Here is a 21,941-nt window from a genome sequence, read left to right on the forward strand (position 1 = left end):
ATGTGTTTAGCAAGCCGACTGGTTTTTACTGGTGACTTGATTATGTTAAAACAAGCAAATACTCTTCTTACTTTTGAAACACACTAAGAGTTCCTACTCTATAAGATTATTTATCCAGGAGTACAATATCAGAATAATTTTAAGTAGCTGGAATACAAATTCTTTGTAAGTTATATATGTGAAAAATCCTCTGGTTAGTGTTCTTTTTGAAAAATAATGTTGTGGTTACTTTGAGCAGAGACTTAGTTTTCATGCCAGTGTGTGAGATGGGGATCTGGTTTCGTTCCCTATCGCTTTAATATGGAACATCAGTTTCCAAGCACCGTGTCCCTCACAGTGCTGTCTTCCCCACTCTTTCTCCTAGAATAAGTGTGGCTGTTATGCACTTCTCTTTGTTTCATGTATCAGCTTATCTGTTTTATGCCCATACCACACTATTTTGTTGTATCAGCTTCTTTTTTTATCTTGGTTAAGAAGAAGTTTCTACACTTTAATTTCCTTGAAGTATTTTAGCTGCTGTTGGCTTTTTTATATATAGAATTTTAGAACCAGCTGATTAAATTGTTATTCCAAATTTTTGATGTATTAACTGGGATTGCTTTGCATAGTTCAGTTCTGTCAATTTAGGGGAAAATTGATGTCTTTAAGACACTGAATTTTCTAGGTGTGGTGGTACACACTTGTAATCCCGGTACTTGGGAGGCTGAGACAGCAGGATCTGGGTTCATGGACAGCCTCCCCTACTTAGTGAGTCCGTTTGCAACTTAGTGAGACCCTGTTTCAAAATAAAGAATAAAAAAGTTGGGCTGAGGTGTAGCTTGGAGGTAGAAGTCTCACTAAGTTGCAGAGAGTATCATTAAGTAGCTAAAACTGGCCATGAACCTGTGCTCCTCCTGTCTCAGCCTCCCAAATACTATATTAAAAGTGTGTGCCACCACACCTGGAAATAAATTTTATATGACATGTACAAATTACATGAAAATTAAATTTGTCTATAAATGAAGTTCTACCGGAACATTTCTATTTATTTATGCATATAATGGCACTTATATTACACATATAGAATTGATCCAACTTGGATCATATACCCTACATATCATAAAATATTTGGTGTCTGCTTCTTTATAGAGACAGTTTGCTCCCCCTATGTAGAATTTGTTTGTCTTAACGGTTTGTTTATATCTGTGAGAACGTCTTCGTATGTAAGTGTGAGGGTGGGTGGAGCCTCAGTCTCCATCCTTTACGTCCATCTTTAGTTCTGTTAAGACTTAAATGAATTATGATCACTAAAATGAGTTGTATTTTTCACATATATTTGAACAGAGCAAGAGGTTGAAAGCTAGATATATCATGTAATCACTACAGTTATGTTTTGGTGTTTTTCATTTGACAATTTTAAGTAAAATAACTTTATATGCCTTTATATGCTTTTTTATATGGATTTTCTCTTTTATAGGAAATTAAACGAGAGACAGAATCCAAGGATGATAGTTTGCCTATCAGACGAGAAAGGCATGGAAATGTAGCAAGCCTCGTACAAAGGATCAGTACCTACGGACTTCCAGCGGGGGGGATCCAGCCACAGCCGCAAGCGAAAAACATTAAAAAGAGTATGTAAATAGCTTCTTTCCTGTTTAATTATATCAAAATATAGCCTATAATTGTTTATAAATTCAGTAAAAAGAGTTCAACCTTCTGCAGCCGGCTCTAGTAATGGCTGACTTACTCTCATTTGTTACTGACCTGTGCAGTTAATGTTTACTTTTAGTCATGTGTAGTCAGTAACATGTATGATCTATCATAATGAATAACAGTCAGCTGTGGGAATTATAAATTAAAACATGAGGCTTTGTTGGCTGAGACAGGAGGATCACAATGTAGAGGCAAGGCCCTATTTCAAATAAAAATATGGGCTAGGTGTATAGTATGGAGTAGAATGCTCCTGGGCTCAAAGCCAGTCTCTCCCCCTCCCAGAACATGCAGTTTTGGACAGACCTGTTATTAAAAAATGTATGAAGCATTCAGCATCTACAAAGAAGCACACAATCTTTATGGGAATAGCTAGCAAGTGTTTTAACATATAAAAACCTGAAGGCTCATGACAGATTGGTAAATTTGATTTAATAAATAGTTAAAAAATATTTAACCACATTGACCATAGATTAATATCTTTGAAATTGCGGTTTGTAAATTCCTTGTGGTACCAAGTGGTTGACAATAGGATTTTTTTCTTTCTTTTTGCGGTACTGGGATTAAACCCAGGGGCATTCTACCTCTGAGCTACATCCCCAGCCCTAGTTTATTTATTTTTTATTCTCTATTTTGAAATAGGGTCTCACTAAGTTGTGAGGGTCTCACTAAGTAGTTGAGGCTAACCTCAAACCTGCAATCCTTCCTGTCACAGCCTCCTGAATACTGGGATTACAAGCATGTGCCACCATGCTGGACTGACAGTAAGGATTTTTGGTTAATTTACATTTTCCAAATTGTAAATGTAAGGCAATTAATTAATTTCATATAGTCACCTTCTATCTTGATCACTTACTTTCTGTGGTACTTTCAAGTTTGGGGGAAACCTCAGTTTTCTGGATATCAACTTTTGATTATTTTCATAAAATTAAATCCGATTTTGATAAAAATGAAGCATATTTTAACACCAACACAAACCAGTTAAATTGTGTGTGTGTGTGTGTTTGTGTGTGTGTGTGTGTGTGTGTGTGTGTGTCTGTCTGTCTGTCTATCTTTTGCTTCCCAAGAAACGTAGTTCAAAAAACACTTAGATATTATCAGAGGCTGAAGATGGACTTTTCAGTAGTTCTGATGATACATATGGAATGTTTGTGCTCCTGGAGATTTTTAGGTCCGTGGAAGTTTTTTATGACCTCCGTCCATAATAAAATCTGTTTACAACTTTGTTTATAAGTTTTTTTTGTTGTTGTTCTATGGAGCTAAAAAAAGATGTTTCTTTAATAGAGGCTAGAAAAATGTTTCAAGGTTATGAATACTTACTAGTTTTATCTCCTAAGTAGGAATGGGCACACTAAAATTTACCTTTTTTTAATACTAGGCATTATAATTCTTTTCTTGTGAGAAGGAAAAATCTTACGTAGTTTTGATGCCAGGCAGCTTAGGCGTTTTTCCCTAAGGATTTTTCCTAATTTCTTTTTAAGTGCATGTGCAGCAGAGATTAAGTTGGCCCTCTGGTGTCAGCTAATGTTACATCAGGATGCAGGTTGTTTATGCCTCTTTGTGTTTCTGTATTTTTGTATTACATGTATAGTGAATCTAATTTAGATATTTCATCGTGTATTTGAAAGAAATTGATGTTATAAATGAAGAGCCATCTTGATCCTAGTATTTAGACGTGCTTTTTAGATGCGAAATAGATAACTGTTGATGCTGTACCTTTGAAAATCAAGGCTATTCTGAAGCTTTCTTATGCCTAAATGGAATCTACGCTGGGCCTGTGTGTGAGAAGACGACATTGCTAGCTTTCTTTATTAATGGAAACTCATGCTAAAGAGGAAGTGATTTTTATCTAGTTAATTATTTTGAGTACAAAGATACATTGAGTTTGATACTGCTAGATTACTTGTAGTCTGCGGAAGGGGATGATGTGCGGAAGATCCCCGGGACAGGCTGTCAGCCGTATGCTGCTTCATTCCGCAGCGTCGTGTGGTAGCAGAGCGTGCCCTCTGGTCGGGAGTGAGTGCTGAGACAGCCGCGGCGGGAGTGCTGAACACCTCCGTTACGGCCTGACTGGCATCTCTGCAGCCTCCCTTTTGAAACACGGGCACGTTAGTTCAGGCCCTGCTTTTGACAGTGACACGTTCTGATTTCCATGGAGAAAAGATTCAGTCAGGTGGCTCCTTCCCAGGTGTAGCCTCTCAATCGAGGGGACGGGTGTTCTAACTTGCTGTGAAAAATTTTAAATGTACAGGGAAGTTGAATGAATGATTGTGCAGTGGACATGGTATACCCTTCATCTAAATTGCTGATAACATCTCGTCACATTGGCTTTATCTTTTCTTTTTGTAGTACTGGGGGTTGAACCTGGGCTTTATCTTTATATACATATACTTCTTATTTTTGTTTATTTTTTTAAGATATCGAGGGTTGAGCCCAGGGACATTCTACCTCCGAGCTATGCCCCTGGTCCTATTTATTATTCTTTATTTTGAAGCAGGGGCTCACTGAGTAGCTGAGGCTGGCCGCGATCCTCAATCATGTCTCAGCCTCTCAAGTACTGGAATTACAGGTGTGCACCACCATGCCCGGCTTTGTACTTTTTTATTATATTTGTATATACACACATATATGCCTACATATGTGTACAAAATAATAAAATATAAAGATTTATTCTTTGAATACATAAATGCATATACCCATATGTGTATAGAGATAATATATGTGAATGTGCATATATCTTTATATATGTATATATATTTTATATATGTGTAGATGTATGTATGTGCATATACCCATATGTGTATATAGATAATATGTGTTTTTGCATATATCTTTATATATGTACATATTTTTAGATATGTATATATAAAGCATACCTACATATATACATATACTTTTTATTATCTTTATATACATACACTTTATTCAGTCACTTGAAAGTATGTTGCAGACATGATAACACGAGGTTTCTCTTTATGGTGCTGATAATTATTTTAAATATTTTCTAAGATTTTAAGTGTCTAAATCAAGTAATGTATCTCAGCAATAAACACCTAGTATCTTGAGCAGCTTGAAAGTTTGATTTAACTGGCTTAAGTGGAACAAAATTTTTATTTCTAAAGATGTGAAAGAATTTTTAATGATTAAACCATAAAACAAATGCCTGAATACTGTGTTTCTTGATGGTTTTCTTTGCTTCCTGGAAAGAGAAATTGACAAAAAATAAAACCAGAGAACTTTGATGAATGAATGTAAATGCTGTAGTAAGACCTGAAGATAATCTTCCAGAGCTAAATGGAGCACAAGTGTGAATCAGAAATCCTTTTGGAGCTGGGTGTGCTGGTGCACACTTGGAACCCAGTACTTGGGAGGCTAAGACCGGAGATCGCAAGTTTGAGGCCAGACCCGGTTACTTAGTGAGGCCCTCCACAACTTGGTGGGACCCTATTTTAAAATAAAAAATAAAATAGGGCTTGGGGTGTAGCTCAGAGGTATAATGCCCCTGGGTTCAATCCCCTGTAACCCCCCTCCAAAAAAAATCCTTTTGGTACGGTCTCTGAAGTTTTAGCATGTAACCTCACAGCTTCTGAGTGTGTGGCATGCTCTTCATTTGGTGGAGAATTAAATATAATAATATATAATGAGAAATAGTCTCATAAATGAAGAGGTGTCTTTGATCTTGATATTTCGATATGCTATTTAGATGTGAGATACGTAACTATTCTTGCTGCCCTACATATGAAAATCAAGAATATTCTGCTTTCCTAGAGAAAGAGTAAGGAAGATAACCGTCCTTAATTGTGAAATTCACAGTTTGGTTTTGTGGTGGCATACGTTTGTAATCCCAGCATCTGGGAGGCTGAGACAGGAGGATCACGGTTCGTGGACAGCCTCGGCTGCTTAGTGAGGCCCTCTGCAACTCAGTGAGACCCCGTTTCAAAATAAAGAATGGAAAGTAGGACTGGGAGTATAGCTCAGAGGTAGAATGCCCCAGGTATTCTACCATCTCTGGTACCGCAAAAAAAAGTTCTTGGAACTATTTGGACTCTTATGTGCTGAATGCCTTCATGTCTGTGAGTATGTGACCATGAGAAACGGTTTTGTTGTAGGCAGTAAAGTCTGCCAAATATGGTAGACGTGGATCACGATTCAGTGTTAATATAAAATAGGAATGGTAATAATAATTATTTCATTAACAGTATTAACATTTAAATAACTATGTGCTTGATACTGTTTCCAATTATTGTTTTGCACTATTTAGAAATTTATTAGAATTTTATACTACAATTTACATACATAAAATACAGTTGTATATACATAGTGTATAGTGATTCAGTATGAACAGACTGCTTGAGCTATGTTAAAGCACTTTGTTTGTTTTTTTGTGTGTGTGGTATTGGAAGTTGAACCCAGGGGCAGTCTACCTCGGAGCTGTACCTCCAGCCCTATTTTTTATTCTTTATTTTGAAACAAGGTCTCACTAAGTTTCAGAGGGCCTCACTAAGTAGCTGAGGCTGGCTATGAACCCGGATCCTCCCATCTCAGCCTCCCAAGTATTGGTATTACAAGCGTGCATCACCACGCCTAGCTAGAATAGAGTTATATTTCTGTTGTAGCGCACACGTATTTATATTTAACAGAAGGTTTATTTGGAACTGTTTATGGTCATGATTTGAAGTAGTGAAATTCTGCCCATCTCGGTTACTTCTTAGAATTCTCTTTTGTTGCCACCTCTGCTTGGATTGAACCAGGGGCATTTTCCTCTGAACTACAGCCCAGACCTGTGTTGTTTTAATTTGGGGCCTCAGTTGGTCGTGAAGGGCGTAGGTGCTGATCCTCACTAAATGCGACTCTGCCATCCTCCTGCCTCGGCCTCCCAAGTGCTGGGATTAGTGAGGGTCACCATGCCTATCTAAGCCCTGGTTTTTGGTGAAATTTTCCTCAATCCTGAATGTATGCCACATTTGCCTCCCTTTCCTATATGTTACTTTATTCTCTTTGATTGTATGGTAGTGTTATTTTCCTGCCCTCCCCTTCTCTGTGAATTGAACCGAATGATTTATACAGTGTGCGACAAGCACTGCCACTGAGCGCTTTTGTAACTTGAGGCAGGTCTCTAAGTTGTCTAGGTTGGCCTTGCAGCCCTGCTTCAGCCTCTCACAGTTGTTCCATTTCAAACTTGTCTCCTCTGTTAATTTTGGAATATTTGTAGTTTGTACCGAGTATTTGTCTATCTCATTAGGTATTCAAGTATGTCACTTTTTTTAGATGTGCATTTAAATTATTAAGAAGAATGCTAAGTGAGATTGGTCAGTCACAAAAAATAAGAAATCAGATGCTTTTCCTAATATGTGAAAGCTAGGGAGAAAAGGGTCATTGGAGAAACAGTAGACTAAGAAGTAGAAACCATAAATGAGCAAATAAGGATACCTAAGTGCGAGGAGGGGATAGGGAGACTCCCTAATGTACATGATGCTCGTTCACGAACGTGTCAGTCAGTCACTAAGCCAGACACGAGGAGGAGGGGAGGGCTGACTGGGTGATGCGTGCGTGTGCGCCTCTCCCGTCGTGTACTCCATTAAAATGCATGGCTAGAATGCACCAATCAAAAATCAAAGAATCTTGTTAGCATTGGTGGTAGACTGTCGATGGAATGTAGACTCTTTTGGTCTGATATTAGTTGGCATTGATCCCATATGGTTAGACCCAAAGGCTCATTCATTAGTTCACTAAAAATATTTAATAGATACCGCTATGGATTGAATGCTAGTCCCCTCCAAAATCCAGGCTGACGTTGAATCCCCACTCGGGTGCTATTAAGGCTGGGCCTTGCCTTTTTGACTCGCGCTCATGAAGGCTTAGTGCCTTGGGAGGACTGGAGGGGACGTGCAGGTACTTTGTTGCTCCTCCTCTCTCTGACAGGCTGAGCCTCTAGCAGGAGGGCCTTCCCAGACGGGGAACTTGTCGGTGTCTTGATCTTGAACTTCTCCACCTTCAGAACTTAAAATTACGCTGTCTCTGGTATTTTGTAATAGCAACATTATTAGGTGCTGGGGAGAGGACAGTTAGAAGAAATGCCCATTATTCTTTAGTCTATTGAGTGGAAGGGGATACTTACAAGAAAGAAGTCACTGGTAGAATGAGAGGAATATGGCGCATTATGAGTAACAAGCAGGTTGAAGAATCCAGTAGGGCAAAGTACACGATGCCGTAGAAGCACAAAAGAAGAGTGCTTAGTTCATAAAGCTATTTGGGAGTTGTTTTCTAAACTGAGAACTGAGGTGAATTGAAGGCAAGGCAGAGGTTTATGGGTAAAATTAAAGTGTTCTTGGCAAAAGAAACAGTACATTTAAATTTTAGAAGGACTAGGATATGCCATGTCTGATTATGGTCCCATCCTCATAGCCTCATTTTAAATTAATTAATTCCTAAAAATCCCTGCCACTAAATACACATTGAGGGTTAGGGTACCAATATTTGAATTTTTTTTTGGTGGTACTGGGGATGGAACCCAGGGACATTCTACTTCTGAGCTACACTCCCAGCCCCATTTTTTATTCTTTATTTTGAAACAGGGTTTCACTGAGTTGCAAAGGGCCTCACTAAGTAGGTGAGGCTGGCCATGAACTGCTGCTATCCTCCTTTCTCAGCCTCCTGAATGCTGGGATTACAAGTGTGTGCCACCACACACAGCTAATACTGTTTTTATCTTCACCTGAGTGCTTCATTTTTGTCAGAAAATAAGTTGTTTAAGAAGCTAAAAAGTTATATTTTCCCTTAAAGTATCACATTATTTTTTATTTTATCTATATTTTTCCTAGATTTTCATCAGGAAGTAGTCTGACAATCACTGGCCTGGTCAAAATGTCTTTTAGTGTTTGTTTTTGTGGCCTTAAAATTGGTAGTAGATATTTTGCTTCTGTGTAATTAGTGGGATCAGATATATACATGGATGCTATTGGAGACCCTGTATCTTATTTGTAGTTTAGTTTATTTGGGGATGAGTACATACCTAAAAAAATGTATGGGGCAGAGGTAAGAAGCCAAGAAGGACCGACTGTGCTGAGCTTCTTGGAATGATGCTACGTTCTGTCCCACTCAGCCAAGCCAGTCTCGTGATCACAACTGGAATGTGTACTTGAAGACTCTTAAAGTATGATCATTCTTACCTTGGTTTTTCATTTTTTCTTTCCTTAGAGACTAAGAAGCGTCAGTGTAAAGTTCTTTTTGAGTACATTCCACAAAATGAGGATGAGCTGGAGCTGAAAGTGGGTGATATTATTGACTTCAACGAAGAGGTGAGGATGACCTGTTTGTGATGAGTCAGCAATTGTTTAAATTGACGGAGTTTTAGAAGAATGCTTTGTAAGAATACTATTTTGGGAGTCAAGCATGTGGGTGCACAACCACAATCCCACTACTTGGGAGGCTAAGACAGGATGACTGCAGGTTTGAGGCCAGCCTCAGCAAGTAGTCCGAATCTCATCAACCTAGAGAAGACCCCGTTTCCAAATTAAAAAAAAAAATTAGTGCTGAGGGTACAGCTTGGAGATAGAATGCCCCTGAGTTCAATCATTAGTACTGCAGGAAAAAAACTGGCTATTGTGAATTTTCCTGCCATAAACATAGACATGCATGTGACATTATAATATCCTGGCTTCAGCCCCGCTGGGAGGGTGCCCAGGAGTGGTCTAACTGGGTCACATGGTAGTGTGATCTGCAGTCTCCTGAAGAGCCTCCACATTGATGACCACAGTGGCTGTGGTCCCACCAGCAGTGTATAAAGAGCCCCCTCCCCACATCCTCATTAGTGTTATCATTGTTTGTAGTTTTGTTGATGGTCGTTCTAATTGAGGTTAGGTAACATCTCATTAGTTTTGATTTGCATCTCTCTGATTGCTAAAGATGTTAAAACATTTGTTAAAGTTATTTCCTGGTCATGTATATTTCTGTCTCTGAAGTGTCCATTTAGATCACTTGCCCAGTTTTTGATTGGGTTATTTATTATTTGTTTTTAAAAGTCCTTTTATGTATTCTGAATACCCGTCTTCTATCAGAAAAAATAGCTTGCAAAGCTCTTCTCCCTTTGGTTGGCTCCTCTTACGGTTCTTGATGTTTCCTTTGTAACACAGAAGCTTTTTAACTTAATGCTGTCCCACTCATTCTCATTTTAATCTCTTGTGCTTTGGGGTCTTACTGCGGGCGCCTCTATGTTAGATCACGGTTCCTGTGCCCTCATCTAGTCATTGCAAAGCCGCCGGTTTAATTTCCAGGACTGTGCTCCATCTTGAGTTGACTCTTGTGTAGGGTGAGAGGTCACGTTTAATTTCATTTTTCTACAAATGGGTAATCAGTTTTCCCAACGCTATTTGTTGTGAAAAAGCTGTCTTTTTTTAAAAATCATATATTGTGGCAGGGATTGATCTTGTGTCTCTCAGCGATCCTCAGTGTGATTTATCACTGTTGTTTATATTAGCTCCCAGTGTTAATAAAAAAGACAGGTCTACTTTATTTCCGGTTGGCGGCAACAATAATAATTAACATTTATTTAGCCTATATTATGTGAGAAGTACTGGGCTAAGTGATTACCATTTATTATTTTCTTAAAACTTCTAAATAACCTGAAGGCAGCTGGGCGTGGAGGCGCACGCTTGTCATCCCAGCGTTTGGGAGGCTGAGACAGGAGGACTGCGGGTTTTCAGCCAGCCTCAGCCACTTAGTGAGGCTCTTGTAACTTAGACCCTGTTTCAAAATAAAGAATAAAACATAGGGCTGGGGGATTAGCTTGGAGGCAGAATGCTCTTGGGTTCAATCCCCAGTACCACAAACAAACAAACAATCAAACAAACAAATAAAAAACCTTGAAAGGATAGACCTTCTTACCCATTTTACATATGAAGAGAACAAATCACAAGATAAATTATTGGCTGTTCTAGTTACTGTTGCTGTGTAGCCAAACGACCCCAAATGTAGTGTCAAAGAACAACTGTTATTTATTTTTTTGGGTTTTGTAGGCCAAGCATTGAGATAGGTCAGAACAGGCAGGGTTGGTCTGTGTTCCTTGATATTGAAGGCTAAGTCCGGAAAGGCTCAAAGCTGGGGGCTAGCAGAATCGCAGAGAAGCTCTTTTACTCACATGCCTAATGCCTGCATGACCCAAAGTCTTTCCAGTGGAGGGTCATTTTGTAATCTGTTCATGTGGCTTGGCATTTTTTTTACAGTATAGTGACCTCAGGGTAGTCAGATTGCAGATTGAGCACCCCTAGTCTGAAAATCTGAAATATGAATGTGCCCGTGTCTAAAACCTTTTAAGTAATGGTACATGACATTTAAAGTTTTAGAGTTTGAAACAGTTTGGACTTTCAGATTAGGGATAATCAGTCAGTAAAGTCAGCACAAATATTCTAAAATCTGAAAAGCCATGAAATCTGAAGGATCCCTGCTCCCAAACATTTTGGATAAGGGTTACTTAATTTGTTTCACATGGCAAATTCACAGCTCTCCTTGCAAGCATTTCTGTAGGTGGGTGAAATGCCTGGGAAAGTGATGTCACTTCCACTACATTCTGTTGGTTATCGGCCAGTTACAGAAGCCCATCAGGTGGAAGGACAGGAGAGATCTTACTGCTTGCGGTCTGGGAGATTCCTGGCCTCAGTCGACTTCATGTGCTTTGCATGCAGTGGAGCCTAAATTCGGATCTTTGCAGTCCGGTTTTGGGTGAATGTTCTGTAACACTCTGTTACTCTGCCTTCCGAGGATTTCTTAATTAGAGGACCCTAATAGTCTGCTGATCCTTGTCTCTCTGTTGTGTCTATTGCAGTGTAGTCTACTTAACCCCATTACATCTGGTTTGAATAGCTCTCAGTCCGTTGGTTTTTCTGTAAGTTTTCTGAAACTGAGCTATTACTCCTGGTTCCTGCTTCACTGTATTCCCTCAAACAGCTTCCATTCTAGTCATTTTATATTTCAGTTTTACCTTCCATGAATGAATCATTTATTTATTTATTTATTTATTTATTTATTTATTTATTCACTTATTCATTTATTTATGCAGTACTGGGGATGGAACCCAGGGGCATTCTACCTCTGAGCTACACCCCCAGCCCTATTTTTTATTTTTTATTTGGAAGCAGGGTCTCACTAGGTTGCGGAGGGCCTCACTAAGTAGCTGTGAATCTGCAGTCCTCCTGTTTCAGCCTCCCAAGTACTGGGATTACAAGCGTGCACTACCATGCCTGGCTTAAATATTTTTCTAAAGAGTTTGAGTCATGAGGATATTTATGTTTAGAGGAAAGAGTTCTAAAATGAAGTAATTGTTTTTCATACTTCAGGTAAAAATCACTTGTTCAAGTAAAAGATTAGTAAGTTTTTGTACCATTTAAAGAAATTAAAAAATTCTTAGTTATCAAAATTTTTCTAAATAAAAAAATTATAAATATTTCAGATAATGTATGTATTAAAGGACAAACCAAGGCTCAATAATGTTTAAAATAAAAAGAATAACTTCCAAAGAGAGCTGGGTGTTTGCCTTTTACATACTGTGACGATCTGATACTTCATGAAATGTTGACTTCACAGATTGCGATTGATTACAAGTTCTCATTCTAAATATTGTAAGACTCTATATGAGTGATCCTGTGTATGATTAATCCATTGAGATTTAATCCACATAAAAGTATTTCCCACAGAGTGCTTTTTGGTCTCAAAGGGCTTATTTTGCTTTATGAACTTTGTGCTCAGTGGTCGTTGCGATAGAACTGTCCCTTAGGAAACCTTAGTGAAAGACTTGAGACATTTTCCTCCTGGAACAGTTCAGGTACTGTCAAGTCAGCCTGTGAGCTCTCACGCCAGTCTCGCTAGCATGTGGGGAGGGGAGCTCGCGGGGAGGGAGGGAGTCTCCCAGCAGTATGCTCACGTAGGAGTGTGTAATGAGTCCCAGCGTGCTGTGTAAGCACAGGGCAGCAGTACACCTGTAGGGGAGAGTTCCTTCCTATGAAGGTTTTCACTTAAAAGAAAATTCTATTATTTTTGAGTTGTGAATTTTTTCAGGTGGAAGAAGGCTGGTGGAGTGGCACCCTGAACAACAAGTCGGGACTGTTTCCCTCAAATTTTGTAAAAGAACTTGAGGTAACAGAAGATGGTGAAACTCATGACGTCCAGGAGGATTCAGGTAGACCCTTTTTTTTTTTAATGAGTAAATTTAAATAAACTATATATGCCTTAGTGTTTATTTTATAGTTTTTCAAACTGTGTTATTTTTAACTTTGAATCAGCTTCAGGTAATTTATTTAAAAACCATTTTTTACTGTGGTGTGTGGGTTTGAACCCAGGGCATTTTACCACTGAGCTACACTCCCACCCCTGTTTTATTTTTTAGTTGGAAACAGGGTCTGGCTAAGTTGCTGAGAGCTTCAATAAGTTGTTGAGGCTGGCTTCAAATCTGTAATCCTCCTGCCTCAGCCTCCCGGTAATGGATTTATAGGCCTGTGCCACAACTCCCAGTTTAAAAAGAATTATAATGAGGATAAATAAAGGTGAACTAAAAATCTAGTCAAATAATTTAAAAATTTTCTGTTTTCTGCTTCAAGCCTGGGTAATACTGGTACACTGACTAAAAATGCTACTTATGATATATTGCCCTACTTAAGATTTACTTATGTACACTTTTAAATTGATGAGTTTGTAAATGGCCTATTTAATACTTGAGAAATTTTATAAATTAGAAGTATTACTTTTATTTTTACATATCTACAATGTATTTTGTTTTTTTGTGTAGCCAAATGCCATTTAATTATGTTGTCATTTCTGTCATTAGAGTCTGAGACGCGGAGGATCGCAGGTTTGCAGCCCGTCTCAGCTACTTAGTGCGGTCCTCCGCGACTTAGTGAGACCCTGTTTTAAAGTATAGAATAAAAAATAAGGCTGGGGTGTGTAGCTTGGAGGTAGAAGGCCCCCTGGGTTCAGTCCCTCCAGTATTACACGCAAAAACATTAGTGGTCTACTTAACACTCAACAGGTCATTTTCTGGGAGTTGCTTCCGATGCACATTAGTATTTCTTCTGGTACCTGAGTATCAGATCTTCTGATATTTATTTTTTACGTTGAACTTTGCTATAAACTAAAGCTCATAGTAAGTGCTCTCGATGCTCTATAAACTGAATCCTTAAAATTATAAGCACGCCGAGCATTTTTTTGGCCTGTGAATTTTAGTAACCTTTTCTTGCAGAACTGTATGTTAGAAGTGTACTTAACCTTTTGCTTGACCCGTGTACGATAATGGTACGTTCTAAATGCGGAGCTTTGTGATTATGGTGAGAAGTCAGTGGTTGGAGCACTCTGTAATTCTTTTTTCCCCTCTAGTTTTTGGACAGAGAATTTCTACATACTGATATAAATGCTAGGAAGTGAGTACTTTAAAAGGAGTGACTACTTAGAATTTTAGTGATAAAAACACACATTCAGTGTGTTAAGTTTTAGGAATTGATCTTGAACATAAAAAACTCAGAATTGATGTCTACTATTCCTTCATCCTAGCAAAGTCTTTGTTTATAATTGGTGTTTTGATAGTCTTTTCAGTCAACGGAATAATTATTTTTCTAGTAATTGTCACAAAAGTTATAGTAGACTGTGGCATTATAAAGTGTTATTGTTACTTTCTATATTGGAGTAATACCTGCAGCATTTACTTTACAGTTTCTCCTCACACTTCTTCAGATTTGGTAGGGTTCTTCTGTTCCTCTTCCTTCTCTGTTCTCTTTCTCGTTCTACTTATTTTCTGAAAGAAATAGCATAAGGTTTTTGGTTTGAGAAGGCTCTACCTGTTCTTGTTAAGATATACTGACTGTGAGTCACAGGCGAACAAGATTACTGCTCACTGGTCATTCATTTCCATGTCCTTAGGCTTTATTGAAAAACTCTAGAATGCAATTGAAAGTCACTATTGTGTTTTCTATAGGAATGTGGCAAATTTATGATCTATTCTGCTACTTAGTGGTTTCCATATGAAATCTAAAGGTAAATTATTAGTATTTATTCTCAGTAAAAGCAAGATATTTACAATAGTCTATTTTATGTTACTTCCTTATGGAATGTTCTTTATTTTTATTTTTTTATTTTTTTTTTGTAGTACTAGGATGAACCCAGGGGCCTTCTACCTCCAGGCTACACTCCCAGACATATTTTATATTTTTTATTTGGAAACCATGTCTCACTAAGGTACTGAGATCCTCACTAAGTAGCTAAGGCTGGCTTCAAACTCATGTGATCCTCCCATCTCAGCCTCCCGAGAACTGGGGTTCTAAGTGTGCGCCACCATGCTCTGCTCTTATGGAATATTCTTTTTTTTTTTTTTTTTTTTTGTGGTACTGGGGATGGAGCCCAGGGGCATTCAACCTCTGAGCTACACCCCTGCTCTATTTTTTATTCTTTATTTTGAAACAAGGTCTCACTAAGTTGCGGAGGACCTCACTAAGTAGCTGAGGCTGTCCTTGAACTGGGATCCTCTGGTCTCAGCCTCCCGATGCTGGGATTACAAGCGTGCGCCACCATTCCCCACTTGACTATATCTTTGAAATATAATGATGGCTTCCTTTTTTATTTAGGATTTTTTCACAAATCCCCTTATCAGTGAGCCTTTTTCTCACAGCTTTGTATAAAACAACAGAAAGTCCCTACCCCACTCTTTTATTCCTTTTTGAAGCGTTTTCTACTATTCTTTATATTTATTTGCTTATTATATGTCTACCTGATACTATATCTCTACCCCCCCCCTCTCTCTCACACACACACACACACACACACACACACACACGCATGCACGCTCAATGAATGAATAGTGTTTGGTGGTATACAGAACTTTTCAGTTTTTCATGTGAAATCTTACCTTTTGAAGGTGTTAGTTTTGTTACCGTATTTCAGTACTCAAATAATTTATTCTGTTGTTCTTATTGCCATTTTTAAATTCTGAAGTATAGAATGTAGGCATTGTGGAAGTAGATGTACAGATGTCCCCTGCATTATAGGTGTCATGTTTCAAAGACCAGTTGTTTTTCCAGAACAAACTTCGACAGGGCCCACCTCACCTCTACCATCTCCTGGGAGCGGGAGTGAAGCTGCAGCTGGATCTGTGACTCAGCCAAAGAAAATCCGAGGGATTGGGTTTGGAGATATTTTTAAAGAAGGCTCTGTGAAACTTAGAACAAGAACGTCCAGCAGTGAGACAGAAGAGAAGAAAGCAGAAAAGGTAGTCATGATTAATTCATGTAGATTTGCTCCTATTTGCTCATTAAACATTTTCTAAAAGTAGAAGTCAGTTTGCAAGTCTGTTATATTTCTGTTTTGAGACTGCTAGTAATTCAGTTATAAATGAGAAGACTGTGAGAGGTTTTTGTCTAAATTTATTTTTGGTAAATTTAACATTAAGTTTTCTTAGTGAAAGCTTTAGTATTTTAGTTATCACAGTGTAAATACAAAAGGGAAAGTTTTTTCTTTTCTGTTCCTTTTAAACTGAATTTTACACTGGGCGTGGTGACGCATGCTTGTAATCCCAGCACTTGGGAGGTTGAGACAGGAGGATCCCACAGGTTCAAAGCCAGCCTCAGCTACTTAGTGAGACCGTTTCCAAATAGAAAAAATAGGTCTGGGAGTATGGGCTGGAGGTAGAAAGCCTCTGGGTTCTATCCCCAGTACCACCAAAAAAATAAAAATAAAAATAAATAAACTGAATTTTGTTATTTTTCTTTAAATTTGGCTAATTTCTTTTAACAGACCTAAGATGGACTATTTTAAAATGAACTCACATTGAGGTACTAAATTATTTAGGTACTGCTTTAACTTTACTCTGGGTTTGCAACATTGATTAAAGTACTTATATTCCCTGGGTGGAAAGTTTTATTTTTTGTTAGTATTTTACTGGCATTTACAAATTAAGCAAAGTGGACAAACCATAATTTATAAGATCTACTAAAAGGCTTTAAAATAACCCCTTAGGTTTTTTTTTTTTTTTTTTTTTTGGTGGTACTGGGGTTGGAACCCGGAGGCTTTCTACCTCCGGGCTGTACTCCCAGACCTTTTTAATATTTTATTTGGAAACAGGGTCTCACTAAGTTGCTGAGAGCCTCACTAAGTAGCTGAGGCTGGCTTCGAACCCGTGCGATCCTCCTGTCTCCGCCTCCCAAGCGCGGGGATTACAAGCGTGCACCACCATGCCTGGCTTATGTTTTTGTTTTGGGAGACAATAGCGCTAACTCTTAACTGTTAAGTTTAAAATATTTTAGTACCTATTTGATTTAGCTACATTTCATTTATAAGGCTGTATTTTGTTTAGTAAAATATATTCTGTAGTTTTCTTCCAAAGTGGTTGGTTTCAACCTTTCTTTTTTTCCCCTTTCTGGGTTTGCTGCATAATTTTCTATGTAGTAGTGAGTTGGGTTCAGGAAAGAGAACTCCTGCTTCCTTGCCTCCTTTTAGCTCTGAAATTGTAAGATTATGGGATCTAATAAATTGAAATTCCTAGTGTTTAAAATGGTGTTCTACAGCCATTGGAGAAGCAGTTTCTTGCAATGCAGATCACATTAGGTGGTCTGGGGTCCCTTCCAGCTCTAAGAGCTTATGATTACATTGATAACTTCATGTGAATAATTACTGTATTAGTAATCTTTCAGTCGCCATTACTAATGTTGACTACTCACAGGTACCCTATTGATAAAGTGGGCAGTGCACTTGCCATTTTTGTAGGTGACACCAGATTAGAAGATAATGGTGGTTAGACTTGGGAGAAATTAAAGTATCTTGGAAGATAAGTAGAAAATACAGTGGTAGCTAAGTTAGCATGTGTTCAGATATCTAACATGAAATTCAAGGTCAAATGAACTGTTATTTCTAGGGAGAAAACTCGAGGAAACATTTGTGCAAGGTAGTAAAGGGCTTAACCTCACCTGTTACCATGGAAAATGTGTAGACTACATAAATATTATAACGTTATCTAAATATTTTTATTTGGATAATAATGAAGTAGAAGTTCATTTTTTTAAATCCGTTCCTATGTCATTTCAAGTTTAGTGCTAGTAAGAATCCACTTTCAAGATTTAGACGTTCTAGGTTCAGATCTGGACTCCAACACTGAATGTTTGCAGTTGTGGAGAGATTATTTAACTGCTTCCTAATCTATAAAAGGGACAAATTATAATGTCTAATTTGTACAGAAATTCTAAAGATTAATTATATGTAAAGTGCTTTTATTTTAATTTTAGAACTTCTAAAATTAAATAATATATTATGAGCCTAAAGATGGTTATTTTTAAGGAGTTTTAAAATTTAGCAGTTATGAACTATCACTTAGGGAATTTTGAGATCTTTATCTTTTTGTTGCCGAGTTTTTCGTTACTTTGCTAACCTCGTTAGAAATACCATTAGGGAGAGCTGGATAACTGTAAATGGATCTTTGTTTAACAACACTGTCTTTCTTCAAACTTTAAGCTAGCTGCCTTTTCTATTCTAGTCCTTAATCACACAGTCAATAGGATCCAAAACTCAGAATGTGGAGATAACAAAAACAGATACAGAAGTTAAAATTAAAGGTAAGTTTTAAAATAAAACCTTCATAATAAAGACGTACTCAAACATATCACTAGGCTTGTTGAAGGCACTTGCTGACATTGTACTACTTAAGAGAATATTACATCCTACCATATGTAAGCCGCACAGAGTGAAGTGCAGGCTGTATTCGTCGATGTAGTCTTCTTGCAGTTAGAGCTGTGCTTTGTTTCTAGCAGACACCCAGTAAATTTAACAGAATTGTTTCTTAACATGCAGGTTAGAAGCTTTAAACTTGAAAATTGAAAGACCAATTACTACGTATCTTTAATAGCTTCTTTATTTTACTTTATTATAAAATGGAGGCATATTTGCTGAATCAATTTATATGAGCCACAGCTTACTTTTTTTTTAAATTTCAGCTAAGGAGTATTGTAGAACGTTGTTTGCCTACGAAGGTACTAATGAAGATGAACTTAGTTTTAAAGAGGGGGAGATAATCCACTTGATAAGTAAGGTAAGGTTCTTTTCAGCGAGCCATTTAACTTACTCATAGAAATACCTTTCATACCAATCTTAAGACACGGGTGGCCAGCCATTGCGGCTCACTCCTGTAGTTCCAGTGCTTCAGAGTCTTAGGACAAGAGGAGTGCAGGTTCAAAGACTCTCAACGAGCTGAGGAAGCCCTGTTGAAGACATCAATGAAAGCACCTAGGAGTTTAGCTGGAGGTAGAATGCCCCTGGGTTTGATCTCCAGCAAGAAGAAGAAGAAAGGGAGGAAGGGAGGGAGGTAGAACGGAGGAATTGACCTTGTTTTCATTTCTTAATTAAATACCAGAACCAAAGTAAAATTTGATGTCGATAATAGCCTTCCTCTCTTCCATAGGCTGATTTCTATGTCATGTTGGAGGTACATATTAAAACTATTGTGTCTTTCCCAAGAAAACCAAAACAAAAAAGAAATATCTTTCATCATTCTTACACTGCCTCTAGAATAAAAGCTCCAGAGGAGACTATATTCTAATAAGACTTGGTCTGATTTGTTTCTGGTCCTTAGAACCTGGCACTTAATGAGTGTTCAGAAAGTTATTCTTTTTTAAGCTGGCAGAAAGTCATTCTTTTTTAAGCTGGGCGTTGTGGTGCACACCTGTGATCTCAGTACTGAGTGGCTGAGACAGGGCTGTCTCAGCAGTTTAGCAAGATTCAGCAACTTACCCTGTTACAAAACAAAAACATTAAAGGGCTGGGGATATAGCTTGGAGGTGGAATGCTTCTAGGTTCAATCCCTGGTACCAAAAAATACGTTATTTAAACATTTATTTATTTATTTATTTATTTTTATTTAATTTATTTTTATTGGTGCATTGTAATCATACATCACATTGGAATATAAGACTTGAGAGGATATACAAGCACACATCATCCAATTAGCCCTCATCCAGCCCCCATCCCATTCCCTCCCCCTCCCTCGATCCCATGATTGTTTGGTGATTAACTTTGATACATGTGTTTATGTACCTCCTGCTTTTTAAGGAGGCTCCATCCTCCCCTATTCCATACCCTCTGATTGGTCACCTTAATTGCTTCACTATAGGGCCCTTTCTATAGTTCGACCATTTCCTGTTGCCCCTTTCCTTCTAGTTATTGCTGATTAGGGGAAGCATCTGGTTTTAATTTTCTGCAATTAATCTCTGTGCATGCCGCGTTGCAAATACCGATCTCACTCTTGACGGCCCCAGTTGTGGCCTGGCTACCCGGTGGACTGATCAGACCTCGCTGGCTCAAGCAGCAGCCTTGCCTCATGGGAGGCCCCGGTTCTGGCCTCACTGGCCCCGACACTGGCCTAACCCCTCAGCTGGCTTTGATTATTTAAATATTTAAAAACTATGAACTAATTTTGTCAAAGTTGACATATTAGAAATTAGTTAACATTTTTTTTTTTCTTCATAAACTTTAGTTTCCCAGGATTTTTTTATTTTTATTTTTTTGTACTGGGGATTGAACCCAGGGACATTCTACCTGGGCTATCCCCTCCAGCTCTATTTTTTATTCTCTATTTTGAAACATCTCACTAAGGTGTGGAGGGCCTCACTCGGTAGCTGAGGCTGGCTGAGAACCTGCCACCCTCCTGTCTCAGCCTCCCAAGCGCTGGGATTCCAAGTGTGCGCCACCGTGCCCGGCCCTAACTACGTTCGCCTCACCTCTTTTCATTTTTTCTCTCATGTATTGTTTGGAGCGTTGTTTCTAATAGAAAACTAAGAGAGCCAACTAAATGTTTATCAATATATAAATAGTCATGGAATCCTTCATCCATGGAAAATGAGATAGTTTTGTCAAAGAATGAAATAATTTTATTACTTGAAATGAATTCAAAGGCAAAATAAAGGAAAATTCCATGGTATTTGGGTGTGGGCAGAATGCTGTAATAACTGCTTATGAGAATTATGAAGGATTTGTTTTTGCTATAACCTTGAAGAATAGTTTTTTAGTTTTTTCTTATTGCCTTAATTTATTTAATTTATTATTTTGAGGTACTGGGCATTATTCCTCTGAGCTCCATCCACAGGGTCTCGACTATGTTGCCAAGAGCCTTATTAAATTGCTGAGGCTGTTCTTGAACCTGCGATCCTCTCATCTCCGCTTCCCAAGTACTAGGATTACAAGCGTGCACCAGCATGCCTGGCTTCTCTTATTGTTTTAAGTTGACTCTTTTTCCAGGTGGTGTATATAATTTAAGAAGTTATTTGTACACATAAAGTATATAGCATGAGATGAAAATAGACAGTAAAAGATACTGTAGTGAAGCAGATTTAATAGAGCTGTGATCTTGTGTAGTTATGTGATCAAGCAGCTGAAATTTCATTTGGCTGGAATTTCGTAAATGTGAGCCATTTTAATATTCATACAGTTAATTACTACTCTATGCAGTGTTAAGGAGGATATTAAAGAGTTTGGGAATTTGCACTCTTTTCTGGTCCCTCTTTACCAGTTCTTCCTCACTTTTGTCTTTCTCCTCTTCAACCTTGTAGCTTTAATTTTAATTTTTTTTTTTTTTTTTTGGTGGTACTGGGGTTCCTGGAAGCCCTTCTACCTCCGGGCTACACTCCCAGACCTATTTTATATTTTTATTTGGAAACAGGGTCTCTTAAACCAGCCAGGCTGGCTTCGAACCTGCGCGATCCTCCTGTCTCCGCCTCCCAAGCGCGGGGATTACAAGCGTGCACCACCACGCCCGGCTAGATTTAAATTTTAAACTTGAGTTATTTTAAAAATTTAAGCCCAGTTTTTCTAACTATTGCTAACAGTAGTATGTGGAGAATATTTTCTTTTGAAGGACTTTATGATCTATTTAGATTTTTTAAATAAAGGTAATGAAATTCATTGTTTTTCTATTTTATTGTAAACCTTTCTTTATATAAAGGTAACTCCTATTTTAATTATTCTTTTCATGCTTTTTAGGAGACTGGAGAAGCTGGTTGGTGGAAGGGTGAGCTCAATGGTAAAGAAGGAGTGTTTCCAGACAATTTTGCCGTTCAGATAAGTGAACTGGACAAGGACTTTCCAGTAAGCATTTATTTCTCAATGAACAGTAACACTTTAACATTTTGCCCCTCTCTTCTCAGAAACAGAATTTTTTTTGTGTCTTTTTGTGTGGTATTGAATAACTTCTGTAAGTTTTATAAAATTAGGTATTTAGGCAAAAGTTATTCATAGTAAAA

At 38.0% G+C, this 21,941-nt stretch overlaps 1 protein-coding gene across 1 annotated transcript in view; it reads left to right on the plus strand.

The window, feature by feature from the left end:
* CD2AP (CD2 associated protein) overlaps window positions 1-21,941 on the plus strand; it is a gene marked incomplete at both ends in the record, with an annotated part of 70,476 nt that overhangs the window by 22,008 nt on the left and 26,527 nt on the right. The window contains 7 exons of the mRNA XM_080700053.1: window positions 1,457-1,610; window positions 8,887-8,987; window positions 12,739-12,859; window positions 15,744-15,931; window positions 18,188-18,266; window positions 18,645-18,739; window positions 21,682-21,786. Coding sequence (XP_080556179.1) covers window positions 1,457-1,610; window positions 8,887-8,987; window positions 12,739-12,859; window positions 15,744-15,931; window positions 18,188-18,266; window positions 18,645-18,739; window positions 21,682-21,786 — 843 coding nt within the window. The remainder of the gene's footprint in view (window positions 1-1,456; window positions 1,611-8,886; window positions 8,988-12,738; window positions 12,860-15,743; window positions 15,932-18,187; window positions 18,267-18,644; window positions 18,740-21,681; window positions 21,787-21,941) is intronic.

Source organism: Muscardinus avellanarius (assembly GCF_963383645.1).
Source record: "Muscardinus avellanarius genome assembly, chromosome: 8".
In the NCBI taxonomy this organism is placed as follows: domain Eukaryota; kingdom Metazoa; phylum Chordata; class Mammalia; order Rodentia; family Gliridae; genus Muscardinus; species Muscardinus avellanarius.